The sequence below is a fragment of the Danaus plexippus genome, chromosome 4, assembly GCF_018135715.1.
Source record: "Danaus plexippus chromosome 4, MEX_DaPlex, whole genome shotgun sequence".
Taxonomy (NCBI): Eukaryota; Metazoa; Arthropoda; class Insecta; order Lepidoptera; family Nymphalidae; genus Danaus; species Danaus plexippus.
Window position 1 is genome coordinate 4063313 of NC_083538.1, and position 16623 is coordinate 4079935.

The 16623-nt window shown below is 31.3% G+C and overlaps 1 protein-coding gene across 2 annotated transcripts in view; it reads left to right on the forward strand.

Moving 5' to 3' along the window:
* LOC116768442 (vesicular glutamate transporter 1) overlaps positions 1-15729 on the forward strand; it is a 33007-nt gene extending 17278 nt beyond the window's left edge. For both annotated transcript variants that reach the window (XM_032659169.2, XM_032659170.2), the window contains exons 4-13: positions 10680-10792; positions 11045-11184; positions 11347-11601; positions 12361-12554; positions 12666-12828; positions 12897-13004; positions 13095-13280; positions 13481-13666; positions 14159-14335; positions 14531-15729. In XM_032659169.2, coding sequence (XP_032515060.1) covers positions 10680-10792; positions 11045-11184; positions 11347-11601; positions 12361-12554; positions 12666-12828; positions 12897-13004; positions 13095-13280; positions 13481-13666; positions 14159-14335; positions 14531-14719 — 1711 coding nt within the window. In that variant the 3' untranslated portion in view covers positions 14720-15729. The remainder of the gene's footprint in view (positions 1-10679; positions 10793-11044; positions 11185-11346; positions 11602-12360; positions 12555-12665; positions 12829-12896; positions 13005-13094; positions 13281-13480; positions 13667-14158; positions 14336-14530) is intronic.
* Positions 15730-16623: the final 894 nt, after the last annotated feature.

Genomic DNA, 16623 nt, shown 5'->3' on the forward strand with positions numbered 1-16623 from the left:
TTGATGCATGATATATTTTCATAATGAAAAAGGACGAAAAATCTAATACGAGACTGCAAAATTTTAAGGAAATATATTAATGACATGCAAATTACAAGTTTCATTTAAATATTTTCTTATAAAGTATTAATAATACTTGCCGGGAGTGCTTAGACTGTCACATATATTAAAATTCTGTTTAAATATAGCTGTCGTAAGAGTTTATTATGAAGCGTCGCACCCTAAATTACATTTCGATACGCGCATAGCACCCTACAGACCGAGTCGATCAATGGCAAACAAATAAGTATATCGCTGGCACAATCGAATCTATTTCATGTAAGCCCCTCAACGTACTCTCAAAGAGAAGCCTGAACATCACAGGCTGCTTTGACTGGTTGCAATGTAGCGCTCCAACTAAAAAGGTTTTATATTGAAATACAACTTGTTAAGTCTGAAGCAGACTGATTTTTATGCAAAAGATGTCTTACGATGTACAAGTATAATGGCGTAAAATATATATAATATGTTACAAACTATATAGCATAATATTCATATATACATGATCATAGTGCATTCCACACTAATTATATATCTGATATATTTGATAAAAAATGATTTAGATTTTTATTCTCTGTTAATAAATAACATATGGAAATAAGTTAAAGATATAAAAATATATCTAAATGAAAGTACATTAAGAGTAATTTTAAAGGACATATTTTATTTTCGTCATTTACATGATGTCGTATTAAAACGTTGACTCAGTATTTAAATGGATTCCCATTTGTAGTCGCGAAACATGAAAATAGCGTGGCTCTTAAACAGAGAGGGGTTTGCCAAAGACCTAATAAAGTACTACATGAGACAACCGGTATAATATATTTATTGCTTTGACGTGAATTCAATGTCTAATTTTCATAATAATAAATTGTGCATATAAGACAAATATAGCTGAGGAATTTGAAAATGAAAATATCACAAATTAAATCAGATTTACAAGGAGGATGTTAATTTTATGAAATTAAAATAACAGTATATAATTGTTTAACTTTTTTTTGTCATTGAAATGATATACATTATTTATTAATATATATGTCAAAATAATTAACCGGTGCATCTATGATTTCTAGCTCTGTGCTGGTAGAACTTTTAAAGTATATTGCGTATCCTCATACATACGGATGCTGGTGGGATTGTTGTTTTCCAAAGCGTACGAACGTTGAAATGTTTCGCCGAACTAAAAAGGGGTTTGGCTTCATTCAGTGACAGATCTTCTCCTGTACGATTTCGCTTTTATATCTGTGGTCGCTTTTATTGAGTGTTTAGGACCCGTAAAATGTAAATTTTATCCTAAACATTTTCTTTGTGCGCCTTTTTTATTGTGATGAATTCGCTATGATGCTTCACAGACAAATTGTTTAACCGTTTCATTTGACAGTTATTTCTTTATTAGACACTAAATCGACCATTATGCGCATGGATTCTTATATTTTAAGTGTACTACTATATAGTTGTATAGAAATATCTTCAATAATTTTCTATTGAAAGAATCTAAACGTAAACTATTATTAGAAGTAGTAAGTTTCGATAAAATATCCTTAAAGTATAGACTTGTAATCAACAAGCCCAGTGACTTTTATATTAAGATTGAAGTAACTTAAAAAACATTAAGATACATTTTGGCCTCCTCGGAGATAAGTTGCCTTGATCCCGGTCATTGTGATAGCCATCTTGAGAAAACTCCGTGAAAAGCCCCGGGTTCATTCCCATTCATGGGGCGATTTGATTTACTTAAGATCTTTGGCTTGATACTGTCTATTAAGCGAGTGGTTCGCGACCGTCGTTTATATAAAAGAATAATGTGATGTTTTCAATTCTGGCCGCTCGTTAAGTATCTCTTGGACTTGCCGATTTCTTTGTGTTAAAAGCTCTTAAACTCCTTTCAGTATATTGAATATACCTTGAACATTTTCTATGGGATCTTATACAATACAGCAACATATAACTTGATTGTGAAAAAAATTACGAGATCATTGTCTTAATACAGATAAAAGTAGTAATGCTTTTTAACTAGATTGAAGAATTATGTTTTCTGTCCAATTGTATGCTGACATATGTTAATGCTTATTTTTATATAGAATAGTACCTATTGTTTTGCAATTTAAAAAAAATATTTCACTTGAAAAATCTTTGTAAAGTAGACACTATAAAAATCCGTAAAAACCGTTCTGGGAGCAATGAAAACACCATAATTAATTCTCTTTATTATTGTTTACATCATATGCTCCTATTATCACACAGTCAGGTAAAACTTGTTATAAAAATTACTAGATTAGTGGATATATATATAAGTTATATTAATAGTTTTTTAGTCGGGAGTATTATTAGAGTGGGGTTACATGACGCGTGGTTCCGTTCGAGCGAACGAACGATTTATAAAATGAGTTTGCGGTGCAATCAACCCCTACACCCCATTGCTTACATCTTACTGTTTTAGTGAAGAATCGATACATTTTTGACTAAGTTTTTTTTTCATATTCTAACTGAATTTATATCTGAATTATCTGATTTTAATATTTAATTTTGAATACGATATATTTTATAACGCAAAAATACAAACATATACTCGTACATAACAAATGGTACTTATAATTTTTCAGTTTGTAATAAATATTTATTAAAATTTTATGTTTTTAAATATTAATAACATAGTTAATCATGGCACAAGTTGTCAACAATTACAGTTTCCTCCATTTATTTCATAAAAGATCCTTAAATTTAAAAGTTATCGATAACGTATAGTCCCAACACTATTTCACGGGTATTTGTGGGACGTCACCATTTTTCCCTCCGCCATCAGAAAGTTAAAAGCATTGAAAGACATATCGCGGGTTCTTTGCAGGCTCATTGTTCTCTCGCCCTTTGTCCTGCTCCGAATGTTTTAATGTAATTGGCTTTGTGACCGGTTTTTTTGAATTATATGTGTATCGGTTTTCAGCTATTAACCCAAATGGATCCTTTGTATTGAACGTTGAACGATTTTAAGGATAATCACAGTTCTTATTTAAAATATAATTAAAATAAAAGATATATATACAAGTGATATAATTTAAAGAATGCGGAGGGCTTCACTTATATATTTTTTCTTATCACTTACCCTAGTGTCAAATTATCATCACTAGGCATTACGAACTTAGATTCATGTCTACTACTTAATATTGTTATATTAAAACTACAGTTAGCACGACAGAGATATCTTTTATCCTTTTCACTCTCGTCTGACTCCAGTAAGTGAGTTGGATATAAATTGGGGCATTGTCTGTGAATCTAGAGCACTCGCAAGACTTTTTACGCCGTTCTGCAATTGCTTGCAAAATATCTATTCTTAATTATGAAATATATCTAAGGCTTTTACTTAATAAAATTTGACGTAAATTATGGTAATGGCAAATATTATTTATTAATAATAATTGTTTTGAATGTTTTGTATATTTGTAAGAACTAAATACATGTGTCTAGAGAATTTTATTTGATATATTCTTAAAGTACTCAGCGATCACCGATTCGTATTAGGAGTGAAATGTGACTGAGGATCTTGAATGAACCTTTTGTCTTCTCCCTCTGACGCTACTGTTATTTCTTTCTGTCTCACCACGTTATCGTGATAAGATCCTATCGCTGGAATATAGGATCAATCAGCGACGTGATTCTACAACATTTTACGTATTTACGAAATAATTTTATCTCAAAAATCTCATATTAATAAAACAATGATCATTATATATTATATAACATTGAAATATTTTTTAGATATTCAATTATTCTAAGATATTGTAATTTAAATTTCTTTACAACGTTATTAGAAAAAAAATATCAACGAAATTTCTATTTTTGTATCTTATATATTATCATCACGCTGTTCTCAGACTGGCCTAGGACCTATTTCTTTTCATTATTTCCATCAAAGTGAATGGACCGAAATAACGTAATTATTGTAGAATCTAACTCCGAGTGAGGACAGAGGGAGCGTTGCACGCATTTCTGGCTAGTTTGATATCAGCTTCCATGACGTCACCACTGTTCCATCGTTCTCCTGACACGATAATATACTCAGCGGCTTTATAAAGTGGGTGAAGTCGATAAAACTTTCATACACCATAGTGCCAGTGATACTCACTTTATAGGTTAGAAACGTAAAGGAAAACGTGTTTCCTCTCAGATATTTCGCAAAGACTATTCCATGTATAAAATCCACAGGTTGTTTGTATCACTCGTGGGATTTGTAAGTGAAATTACAACTCTAAGCGTTTGGGTTAAGGTGGTAAATTGTTAAGATAAAACGAAGGGTGTAATTTTCTACTATAACCTGTTGATTCGTCGCGAAGAAATCCTTAGGGAAAATGTTTTGGCGTCGATTAATGTAAGTATTGCACTCCGCGCTTTATGAATTGTATAAAGTTAATACAATTCTTATATGGACTTTGTATATATATTAAGCAATACATATTTTTTTTATATTTAATTTCTTAATTTTACTTAGTTTGTTTTAAATAATAAAGAAACACTCGTTTTGGTATTTGACACAGTGCCTTGAAAGTTATTGGAGCAAAACAATTAAAAAATAATAAAGCCTTTAGTCCTTCTGATATACATAAATAAGAGTTTTTGTTTGTAAATTAAAATATTTTAACTAAATTTAAAGCGATGAGTGGATAACATTGATACTTTTTACGTTATTTAAAAAATATTGATATATATATATATACATATATATCTATAAAGGCTATATGTAATATTAAATTATTTGTTTCTATTTAAAAGTTTTTCTCATTAGTACAGAACTGATCTCCACAATCATATTCTCGGTAGAATGATACACAATTATCATCCAAAGTGTCCTCAAAAGTTATCAAGTAATTTATTGACCCTTGTTACTTCTTAAGTCATACAGCCTTTATGAGTGGCTCGGTCACATATTGTGCCCTACGCAATTTTCCCTAGAGACGGTATTACAGTGACGGTCATGCCAATTTGTTTTTATGATTCAACTGACTGGGAATAAACTTACTTGTATACACCACCATGAATCTAAGGTTTGGGCACATTTATTTCTATATTCATTGTACATATTAAGCCAGACAACTTTTTATTTTAAATATATGGTATGACGTCATTAGGTTTCCTTTTATTAGACATGGAGTAATGATAAGAATATATGATATGATAATGATATGGCTATAGTTACGTAATAATATTTATCAAGTTGTATTCATAATACAATAATAGGTATGTAAAAAAAGTACAATCACAGTATTTTGGGTATGGAAATAGTTTCTGGTCATATAGCATCTGCTCGCGGCTTCCCCTGACCTAAATTCTTGTTTATTGTAACATATTAATTCTAAATTATATGAAGTCGTTTTAATTGTAATTACATACAAATAACAACATAATTGTTTTAGTTTAGTGTGATTATTTTTATGGACATATTTTGTTATTATTTAGAAGGGTTTATATAAAAAAATATGTTAGATGAGCTATTTATTTTATTAAAAATGTATTAATTCTCTTTATGTGTATAAAAATATATGAAACATATGATTCTTGTATGACGATGTTGGCGTCATAGCTTACACTACAATATCTGGCTGTATTTTGTATTCGACCAAATTAAACAAAACAAACTATTATTTAGCATAACATGGCGTATATATGAATTTAAAATTAAAATCACATTGATGAAATTCAATCAATTTCAGCGTCGGACAGATCGATGAAAAGCGAGTATTAGGGATGCCCCCGAAAGACGATTTCAATACAACTGTAGGTACAATAAACAATACTCGGGGGACTCCACCAATTGCCTGTTCCGTATATTTCATTATTCTCCCGTTCATCATTTTCTTATTAATTTTTTGTTCTCAACTGTGTCTTTCCATTTTCATTGACAAAAAATACTTTTAAGAAACCTTAAATAATTTTCATTCCAATAGAAGAATGTAACAAAATTAATATTATTATAATTTTGAACATTTGTATGCTATTGTGTATTAATAGTTTGAATTCATTCAAAATTAAAGCAAGCAAAGTTACTGTCCAAAGTTAGTGAATTATTGAAGGTTGTTAAATTTTAAAATCCCCCGTACTCTGTATGGCTTTGCACTAATTACGACGCTGTAAATGGACTTCTTGAGGAAGCCAAGAGCCTTTTAATTACAAACCCCAGTGGAACTGCGAAAACAATGTCTTTTATGTAGTTGATTAATTTGGTAAATACTATAATATTGTAAATTAGGTTTGATGATATTCAATATTATATAATCTCATCTTATTCCGTATATATATAATAGATATAAGGTCTACGACGTAGTACTTGCTACGAGCACTAGAGATGCTACGAGTCTCTAAGCTCTACGGTGTAGTCGATGATACCTCTCACCCCTTGACTACACAATTCGTTTGATTCCCGTGTAACGCATTTACACCCTAAGCCAGGGTATTTGCGTAATTGATATTTACAACTAACCTGGATTTCAAACGCTTTCGGGATTAAGCGGAGATTTGTTGGGCTTTTCTGCCTTGGAGTACTTTCTAAAGGCGGCCGTAATAGCTAATAACATTAGAGTTTGAGAGACTATGTTACTTAAATCAGATTGTATTCCCTTCATTCTTGAATTGATTTTATTTTTATTTACTTTAAGGGTAACAGGATATTGTGTTTTCAATTCACAACACGCAACAACTGTACCACAAGTAAGAATTGCATGAGCTAGTAACTTTATGATTAAATAAAGGAGAACCTCAAAAAAATAAATTTCATTATAAATCACACATCACAAAACAATATACAAATTCAATTAAGAGTTGCAACTTAATTCACGGACAAAAATGACAAGTTATTTATTTGGAAATAAAACTTTTACGTACAATTTCTACTAGGTTTGTATGCTATAAAACAATCATCCTTGTATGTATTTGTTAATGCGACTGATCGCAGAAATTCAAGAAACAATAACGGTCTGAACGGAACGTGAGCGCCGCGTCCCCGGACAGATTAGGAGACGACAAAGAAAATAAGAATCTGCGAACCAAATATCACAGCAAATACGAATATTTATCTTTCATTTTTATGATATTTCCATTCGGTATAACAGATATCAAGAAGCACGTTTTTAGACTACACCACAACAATCTCATTCTGTTAATGGTAAGATTTTTTTTTATGAAAAAACATTTAATTTAGCAAAGTAACCTACTTATGTAGGGCAAACGGCTCTCGTAATGAGACGGATGAGAGCGTATCTTGTTAGTTTAGCATAATTAATTGATGTGATTGTACTCTCATATCACAAATATCTAATTCTTCACTATAATGAAATCATTATATTATTTATGGATTGATATTGTTCTCAAAGTCTTTCGTTTCATTCATTTCTGTATCCAGCCCCGGTCATAAAATAAATCTGGTCATAAATAAAAGGAAGACGCTAACAAGCGTCTCGGGTTCACCGACTTATATTTCTCCGGAATATCGCCATTTTTGTCATAACTCTATTATGTTAAAGAAATGCGATAAACGTTATAAATAAATCATTGATTTTTTTTAACTAACGTTTTCAGAATTGTAACTAAGAAATTATATATGATGGATTATCTTACTTTATTAATATATATACATTTTGTACGCCTATATACTGCCATAACAATGGATGGTACTTTATTGAAAAACTTATCGCATCCTCCTAATGAGCGTCTAAATTTATTACATGTTTTATTCACTCCAGACGTCTCACAGGACAGGCTCGAATCACTTAAATTTTTTTCTATACAACTCCAGATTTATTTCCATTTAAACGGAAAAGTAGTCGAGTAACTTCAAAGATCTTTTTAATTCAGGCCATTAGCATTTAAACGAAGTCTAACGAATAGTTTCACTACGATTGTTCATTACAATTTTCTTTATGTCTATACACTTTTTTATAGTATTCACTTATTAGAAGATTTTTTTTATATAATAGTTATTATAAATTTTTTGGGTTGTTTAAATGAAAGATTTAAATGGCTTTTTGTTTTTGAATTCGTTCACGATTTGGCTGGTGACTTCTATGGTTATGCATTTACGATCCGATCGCTGGGTGGTCGGGAAACAAATTTAACCGACAATTGTAAATCAATTAGAGAGGGTGGCGCAGGGTGTAATGGCTACCCTCCCACGTGCTCACCAGGGTTGAAATCGAATCATTTGTAATGACTAAATATCGACGAATTATCATTCACTTACAATTGTGAATTCGTATAACAAAAATTCCAAGTATATTCAATATATTACGTTTGTGAAAGACAATTTGTAGTAAAAAACTTGTATATTACCTAATTATTATATATCCAAAATAAAAAAAAACAAAACTTAGTATTTAAATATTTTTGTAATTTGATAAGCAGTTAATCAATATTAAAAATTAATTAATTTTAAATTGTAAGTTCGTCCCTGTTTATAAGTATTCATAGTAAGGAGTGTTCAAGTGCATATTGTACGCAATGTACCCCTCGTGCCCTCTTCACGTCTCGCCCAGGAGTTGTCTTCGAGAATTGAGAAAACAGCCAGAAACGGAGTTAATTACAGTATGTTACAACTTCATAGAATATAATACATTTAGAGTCATGCATGTGTTCTGTGTGTACACAATGAATTTAAGGTTGTCATTGTTTTGTACAACTACTCGTATGTTACTTCTTCTTAATTATAAAGAACATGTTAATTGTACACGTATCCAAAGAATTATGTGATATATAATTTATATGTATTTATACGGAAAAGTAAAAATCGAGACAATAATTGAACACTTTCAAAAGTAACAATTAGATCAAAATATTAATATAAATCTTGTATCAGTCTTTGCTTAATATTTTTTTATTTCAAATAAAGCTATATTGTAATACAATATAGTTTTATGATGTAAGTGAAAGTCTTAACAGCGTGGAAGAGGAAGTCTCGTAAAGTCATACCGCTACAGACGATAAAGTTAGTTACTCACTAGTTGTTTGAGTGGATCTTGGTCAGCTCTGATACTAATACGAAATTAACTGCGATCCTCTTTATTCTCTCATAGACAAGTTATAAGTAGTGTACTGTAATTAATATCTAAAAGTTATCATAAGTAATTTTCATCTAATAAGAAAACATTCGAATTGAATGGGACGTATGAGAAAAAATGTTTTCAGTTTAAAATACTGCATACATTATGTGTAGCATTAAATGTTTTTCGACTTTATATTATAAATTAAACTCCGAGACAAAGTACAATGACATTAGAGTATGCAGATAAATATATCAGACCTGAGCTATAATTATGGCATTTTTGACGTCACATAATTACAGACGCTGGTGCATTAGCGGAACAATGCGTAAGCGATCATGAGGGGAGCTATATGAAAAGATAATCTCTGTTTTACCCTCAGTTTTATTTACGTTTATTGAAACATGAATATATATTTATTTAATTATTTTAATTCATCACATTTATAATCATTATAAAAATTTAATTTTAAAAGTGTTTTCTATTATGATATGGTTTTATTTCTATAAAATATATATAAATCTAAATGACTGTTGAAGTATCGTAAGTTTGATAAGTCCATTAAATAGATGTGGGCTGCGAAAGCTTGTGGCTAGCATTTAATTCACTCATTCTGCGTTTTAATTGTCAGAACCAGATAATGTGACCTTAATGCAGTATAATGCCAGATAATAAATCTGTAATTATCAACGCTAAATATTTATAGATACTGATTATCAAACTATACTGAAGAGGTTATACAATAATTAATTGTTCGTCAACTTGTCATTATTTGTACTATTATTGGTGGAAACAGCTTGTGTTAGAAGCAGTTTTAAAAAAAGCTTCGTAGTGACTGTTGACGTGTCACCCCGTCCAGCCCAAACTAAACGCATTAGCGTAGTCGAAGCGTCGCGTCGTTTCCACTTGGTTATGCCTTTTATGCGACGATTCATTACTGTAGGGGGAATAGATACCCACATTTATTACTTTTGTCAGCGGAAAAATGAATTTACACACCAGTAACCTTTATTTTATTAATGTTTTAAAAAGATTTGATGTCTTTTTTTGATGGTGGTTAGCTTTGATTGCGTTAAGAACGCCATTAATGTTTCATTTTGGAAATTTAAAGTGTTTGAACACATTTTTAAAATAAACTAAGGAGATACATGTCCAAATGAAATAATATGCATGACCGTTGAAAAGCGTTTGTGTTTGATATTAAAATCAGGAACACACCGTTATTTGTTAGATAAATTAAAATGTCCATATAAATGGTAAGCTAAGTACGTTCAATTTAACTTTAAAAACAATATTCTTCAAACTGTAGGATACCGAGATATTGATAATAATGTTGTTATGAACGCGCGTGCTATTAAATTGCCTCCAACGAACACTTCACTCCCTACACACCTGCATGTCTCTTCTTTGCTCGCATTTTAATTCCATTCCCTTATATTCCCATCTCACCGTTTTAATTATCGGAAAATAGAATCGTTTAACAGGTATGCAGTCTTAAATGGAACATGGTTATTACTGAGATTTTTTATACAGTCAGCGATATTGTGTGCATTTTTTATATTATGTATTAAAGTTTTTTTTTTTCATGTAGAAATTATTGAGCAACTGTTTTTGTTTCAGAAATAGTCAATATGAAAATTTCCATGTTGAACAGAAGGGTTACGATCAGATGTATGATGGCGAAGACCTTGAAACACCTCCATCTCCAGAGAGACCTCCTCCTCGGCAAATAGGTGCTGTTAGAAACATTTGTTAGAATAATTATTGATTGATTTTCAACTTGTCGTTGTTGTTTTCTCTAGATGTAATAAGATTTTGTTTAGAGCTCGTGTACTGCTTTTTGTACACATACAGATTTTACTACACACGTGAATATCTATTTATCTTCTTGTAAATCAAATTCAATAAAACCCATCTAGTAGTTTTATCATAGCGACCCCTGTACACATTTTACAATTAAAATATTTGAAGTTATTTCTATATAGATAAGTACGTCAAAGCTGAATGCCCATGTCTGAGCGCTCGGTACACCGTGGCTCTGCTGGCCTGCTTCGGATTCAGTATCATGTTCGGAATGAGATGCAACATGAGCATGGCCAAACTGAAGATGATGGAAAAACAAAACGTAATGCTCTCAAACTTAATACATCCAGTAATATACATTGGCAATCTATAGCCAATCACTTTTTGACATAAGCTCATTAATTTAGTGAATAAGAACTAAACTGAAGATTTATTTGCTTTTTTGTTTAATCAAAGCTTAGTTTCAAGTCCAGGAATGTTTCAGACGTCATCTGGTGTGGTAGAAGACACGCCATTTAATTGGACAGTAGAAGTTGAATCATCCATCGATTCATCCTACTTCGCCGGTTATCTGATCACTCAAGTGCCCGGTGGTTTCTTAGCCTCTATGTACCCGGCTAATAAGATTTTCGGCGCCGCGATAGTTGCTTCCGCCTTATTTAACATGGCTATTCCAGGAGCAATGTCCGTAGGACCTGTGGCTGTTGTTTTCTTGAAAGTAGCACAGGGCTTCGTTGAAGTAAGTGAACTGAAATTGATTTAAATAAATTCAAACTAACATTCATGTACATAAAGATGGAGTAAGATAAAGTAAACATGTAACAATCATAACAATACATGCACAGAATTTGTAAATTTGGCATTCAGTTCGTGACGAGGCATGATCAAGCTTATTAGTGATGTTAAAATTTTGATCCCTGTCTCCCAGCAAGTGTTAAGCGTCACGTTTGGTTACGACTCCCTTTGTACTTTAAATTGTGTCGATTGTGCAAAAGCAAACAGATTATTTTCGGAGAATTTCAACATATATACAAAATTGTTATTACTACAAAAACTACAAATGATGCCGTTGAATTATAAAATAATCTTGTTTAAATTACCGAAGTACGGAGTATTATGGGTATAATTTTAAATTACAAATTTAATATAGAATATAAGATATTTAGTAAATCGTACTCGAATCTGTCGAAATCGTTTCCTAAAGTACAAAGCCTCTTTAGGATTATTGAGCCCCTGGTTACCATAGTTACGTATTTATTCGCCTGTACCCGGCTTAGTTGTGTCGTCAATGGCATGGTATCCTATTAAATCTTATACTGAGATATCGAAACGATTCTATAAATCACATACGTATATTTAATCCATTATAAAAGGTATGGAAACTCTGATACGAATTTTTTTTGATGTCAAGTATAATTCGTTAAACTGCTTTTCACTTATATTATATGAAGTAAAATTTAATAAAGTATGAAATTACTTTAAAATATATACTTTGTAGGGTGTAACTTATCCTTCATGCCACGGTATCTGGCGAATGTGGGCTCCACCTCTAGAACGATCTCGTTTGGCAACCCTGGCTTTTTGTGGGACTTACGCTGGTATTGTTATTGGCATGCCACTATCAGGTCTGCTCACCGATTATATTTCTTGGCAGACTCCCTTTTACTTTTATGGAATATCTGGTGTTATCTGGTAAGAAACAAAACTCCTCTAGTTTCAATTGTCTGTATTTTATTTATTATCTATTTATTTTAATTTCAGTACAACAAAATACTCTTTGTGTAATTAGTTCGGTTGTTTTAGGTATTTTATGTGGCTTTGGTTGGTGTTTGAGAGACCAAGCAAACATCCTCATATATCGGGCAAGGAGCTAACATATATTGAACAATCTCTTGGAACACAGTCGCAAGCTGCTATGCCTGGGTTCTGGAATACACCGTGGAAGGAATTTGCTACTTCAAAACCTGTATTTATCAATTCTGTATTTCAATAGTCTATTGCATATTAGGTTATTTAACTGTTAAATTTTCGCAGGTGTATGCTATAATTGTGGCCAATTTCTGCAGAACGTGGAATTTTTGTTTACTCGTTATCTTCCAATCTGCATATTTTAAAACCAGGTTTAATATGCAGATAACTGAGGTCAGTTATTTAGTTTCTCATACAACGATTCTCTTATTTATTACATATAGTATTGATATAGTACTGATTGCATATTTTGTAATAACATAGTCTGGATTCGTCGGAGCTATACCTCATTTGATCATGACGTCATTGGTACCAATTGGAGGAATGATGGCTGATTATTTGCGAAAAAACAATATAATGTCCACGACTAATGTGCGGAAACTGTTCAACTGCGGCGGTTTTGGTCTCGAAGCTTTCTTCTTCGTTCTTATTGCATATGCTGATAATAAGGTAATAAATTAAAATTTAAACTCAAGGATAATCAACAAAATTTATTGTAAAATACTTTAAAAGAAAAATATTTTTTACTGTTAATTTGATAACCATAACGCGATCTGCACATGTTGTTATAAAATGTTTTATAATAAGATCGTCCAAGGAAAATATAACTAAGAGTTTATTTTTACTAAATTTTTTACTATTAACCACAGTACATAGCTACGATAGAGATGACCTTGGGCGTGGCCTGCAGTGGTTTTGCTATATCTGGTTATAACGTCAACCATCTTGACATCGCTCCACGGTATGCTTCCATCCTCATGGGACTGTCCAACGGTATTGGTACTATTGCTGGCTTCATTGTTCCGATCGTCATCGATAACATAACAAAGGAAAAGGTTAGTTTAAAATATATTATCCAAATTTAAAAAGCCTAAAATGAAAGTGAGATACAAAAGAGTTTTTGTCTTTCCATTGTATAATAATTTGAATAAGTTAATTATTATATAGTCCTATTTCTAACGGGCGAAACAATGCGTACTGTATTGAATAGAAATAATTTCTTTGAAACCTATCCGTGCGTTCTTATCAAACTTCTGAAATGACGCTCCCTCGCAGCCAGAGGTTTTCTTGCAGAAGCGAAACAAAAAGGACAGTGGGTCGTAGCTAATTTTAAAAAGGAAATCGAGCTCGGTTTGCTTCGCGGTGTGAATATGAAATGAATGCTCGGGGTGGGCGCCGATGCGTTACGCAGCTACATTACGAAGGCACTTTTTTATAGGTTGCTTTTCGCTACAATGAATACCGGATATATCTCAATATTTCTCTGTCAAAATTTAAAATGGCAAAAACTTTGCCAATTTTAAAGCTTCAGTACTTTTTTAACGCAGGATAAACCGGACAAAGCTATAACAGAATGGCGTGCTGTGTTTCTTATGGGGGCAACTGTACATTTTATCGGCATCGCCATATATGGTTTCTTTGCCTCCGGAGAATTGCAACCTTGGGCTGAACCAGCGCCCGCTTACGAAGCCCCTCTAAAGCCTTTAGATCAAGAGACCACTTTTGTGAGTATAAATTAGTCTTCAACACGTAAATTCAAATATTATATTAATTATAAACCTACACAATATAACATTTTAAATAATTAACAAGGTATCTTAAAATTAAATCACAACAATTAATTATTTAATTATAATATCAATACCTAAATCAAAAACTGACAACGAAGTATCGACAAAGACAGGAATTATATTTTTTAGACGGAGAACACATCAGCTCTTAAAGCTTCAGAGCCGCCTGCTTATGGAGCAATTGTGCCTCCTCGTCCTCCGGCACCCCAGGCCCATGTCCCCAACAATCCTTTCGTTTCTGGAGCACTTTACCAGGCCGAGCCAATCCAGCCCCCTGCACAGGATTACCAGGACCTCACCGACGACGGCACCTATTAACCTAACTATTATAATCGTGCTAGTCGGTGAGCTCTCGCACTATAGCTAGTAAATTGTAATTTACATTCAATTTGTATTGTTTCCAGTTGTAAATTCTATTCGTTCGTTGATATTTTGCTTGTTTTTATATTCGTGATATTTTATTTGCTCAATTTTATACAGATGTATATACTTACATTGGCATATCAGAGTTGTTTATAGTTTTTGTTTTGTAGGCTACTCACTATATGAAGGAACGTTTGTCCGTATGCTGTCGTGATTAGGTTTGTTGTAGCTTCTAAAATTTTTGAATGTATAATGAAATTTAGATGTTATGGGCATACGGCTGAGTGAGTTCTGCGCAGTTTGTGACACTGTCTAGATCGCATTACGCCCCGTTACTATCTCTTGTTGTTGTAAAATGTTTAAATATATTTAATAAATAATAATTTAATAATTCAAGGATTGTACTTCAATTGTAATTGAAATCATAACTATATGTATAATAGGTGTAGGAATTTAAATAAAATGTTACTTACTTAAGGGAAGGTATATGCTTACTTTCAAAGCCTCTGTCCTTACTCAATATTAACGAATATTTTATCTGTTTGGGATTTAATAATTGAAAGATTTCTTTTATATATATAAATAAATATATTTGTCAATCTGTATATTCTGGCCAGCTTAAACATACGTGTTACTATTTGAATTTGAAACTACCAATACTATTAGCACAAATTTTTCATTTATAAACCTACTGTTGAGATCGTTCTCAAATATTTATGAATGGAAAACCGGAAACTCTCTGTATGTAGTTTCACGAGATAAATCAGTGGTAGGTAATATCATCAATATTATTTGAACGCTGAAAATTGAGAATAAATTTTATATAAAAGCAATTGAATTGAAACATTATATTATAATTATTTGTATATATTTGAAATTTAGTCTTAATTTAATTATTTGATCTATGTACCTTTGTTACTATTATTTTTAATTATCCCTAACGGAAAATGGTCGTGACTCTACAAATCCTCTAGTCATTTGTTATTTAGTTAATAGAAAAGAAATTTTGTTAGATTTTTTTTTTACATTAAATGTAATTTAAATTGTTGTATCAATTGTTTTACATTTTCTGAATTACTTAGTATTTAATATTTTTTTTTTTATAATTTTATACCTAAATAAAATGTATCATTACTAAGTAAAGGTGCAATGTATTCTTACTATATGCTTTTATTAAAAGTTATATAATAAAATTATTTTTATTTTAATGACAATAAGCATAAGAAAGTTATATCCTATGTAAATAATCAGATTTGATGACGTAGTTATTCCAAATAGAAAATCATTATAACTATTGTATAAATTGAATAAATATTTTATATCGATTTAGAAGAAAGGTATTTAAATTAGTTTCTACTTGTAGTTCAAATAACAAAATCATTTATATTTAATATAATGGATAGAGGTAATGAATTTCTCAATATTTAAGGAAACAGTGCGGTCAAAAACTAATTTCTGAACGAGGATTCCAAAGTCATTGATATTTTTCATTTATGTACGATCATATATAAAAGAAACTCGTTAAAAGTTCACAATATAAATATTTAGTTAGACAGAAATATAGATGTATTTTGTTCTGGCGATATAGATTTTCATTGCGTTTTCATCAAAAACATTATCTATTTATTTTTTTATACCTCACATTATCTATGATCATTTTTAACTGGTAGCAACTCTTTCATTAAAAAATCATATATAGTCTGTGACAAATAGGACGTAACTTGGACATGTGAGAATTATCATTAAAATGTTCTTGTATATAGAAGTAGAACTGTTTACAGATAAAGCGATCTTTTTTATAAATTGTTTTGCGTTCCCCACATCCATTAAAATCATATTTGTAGAGTAACTGTTTTAGA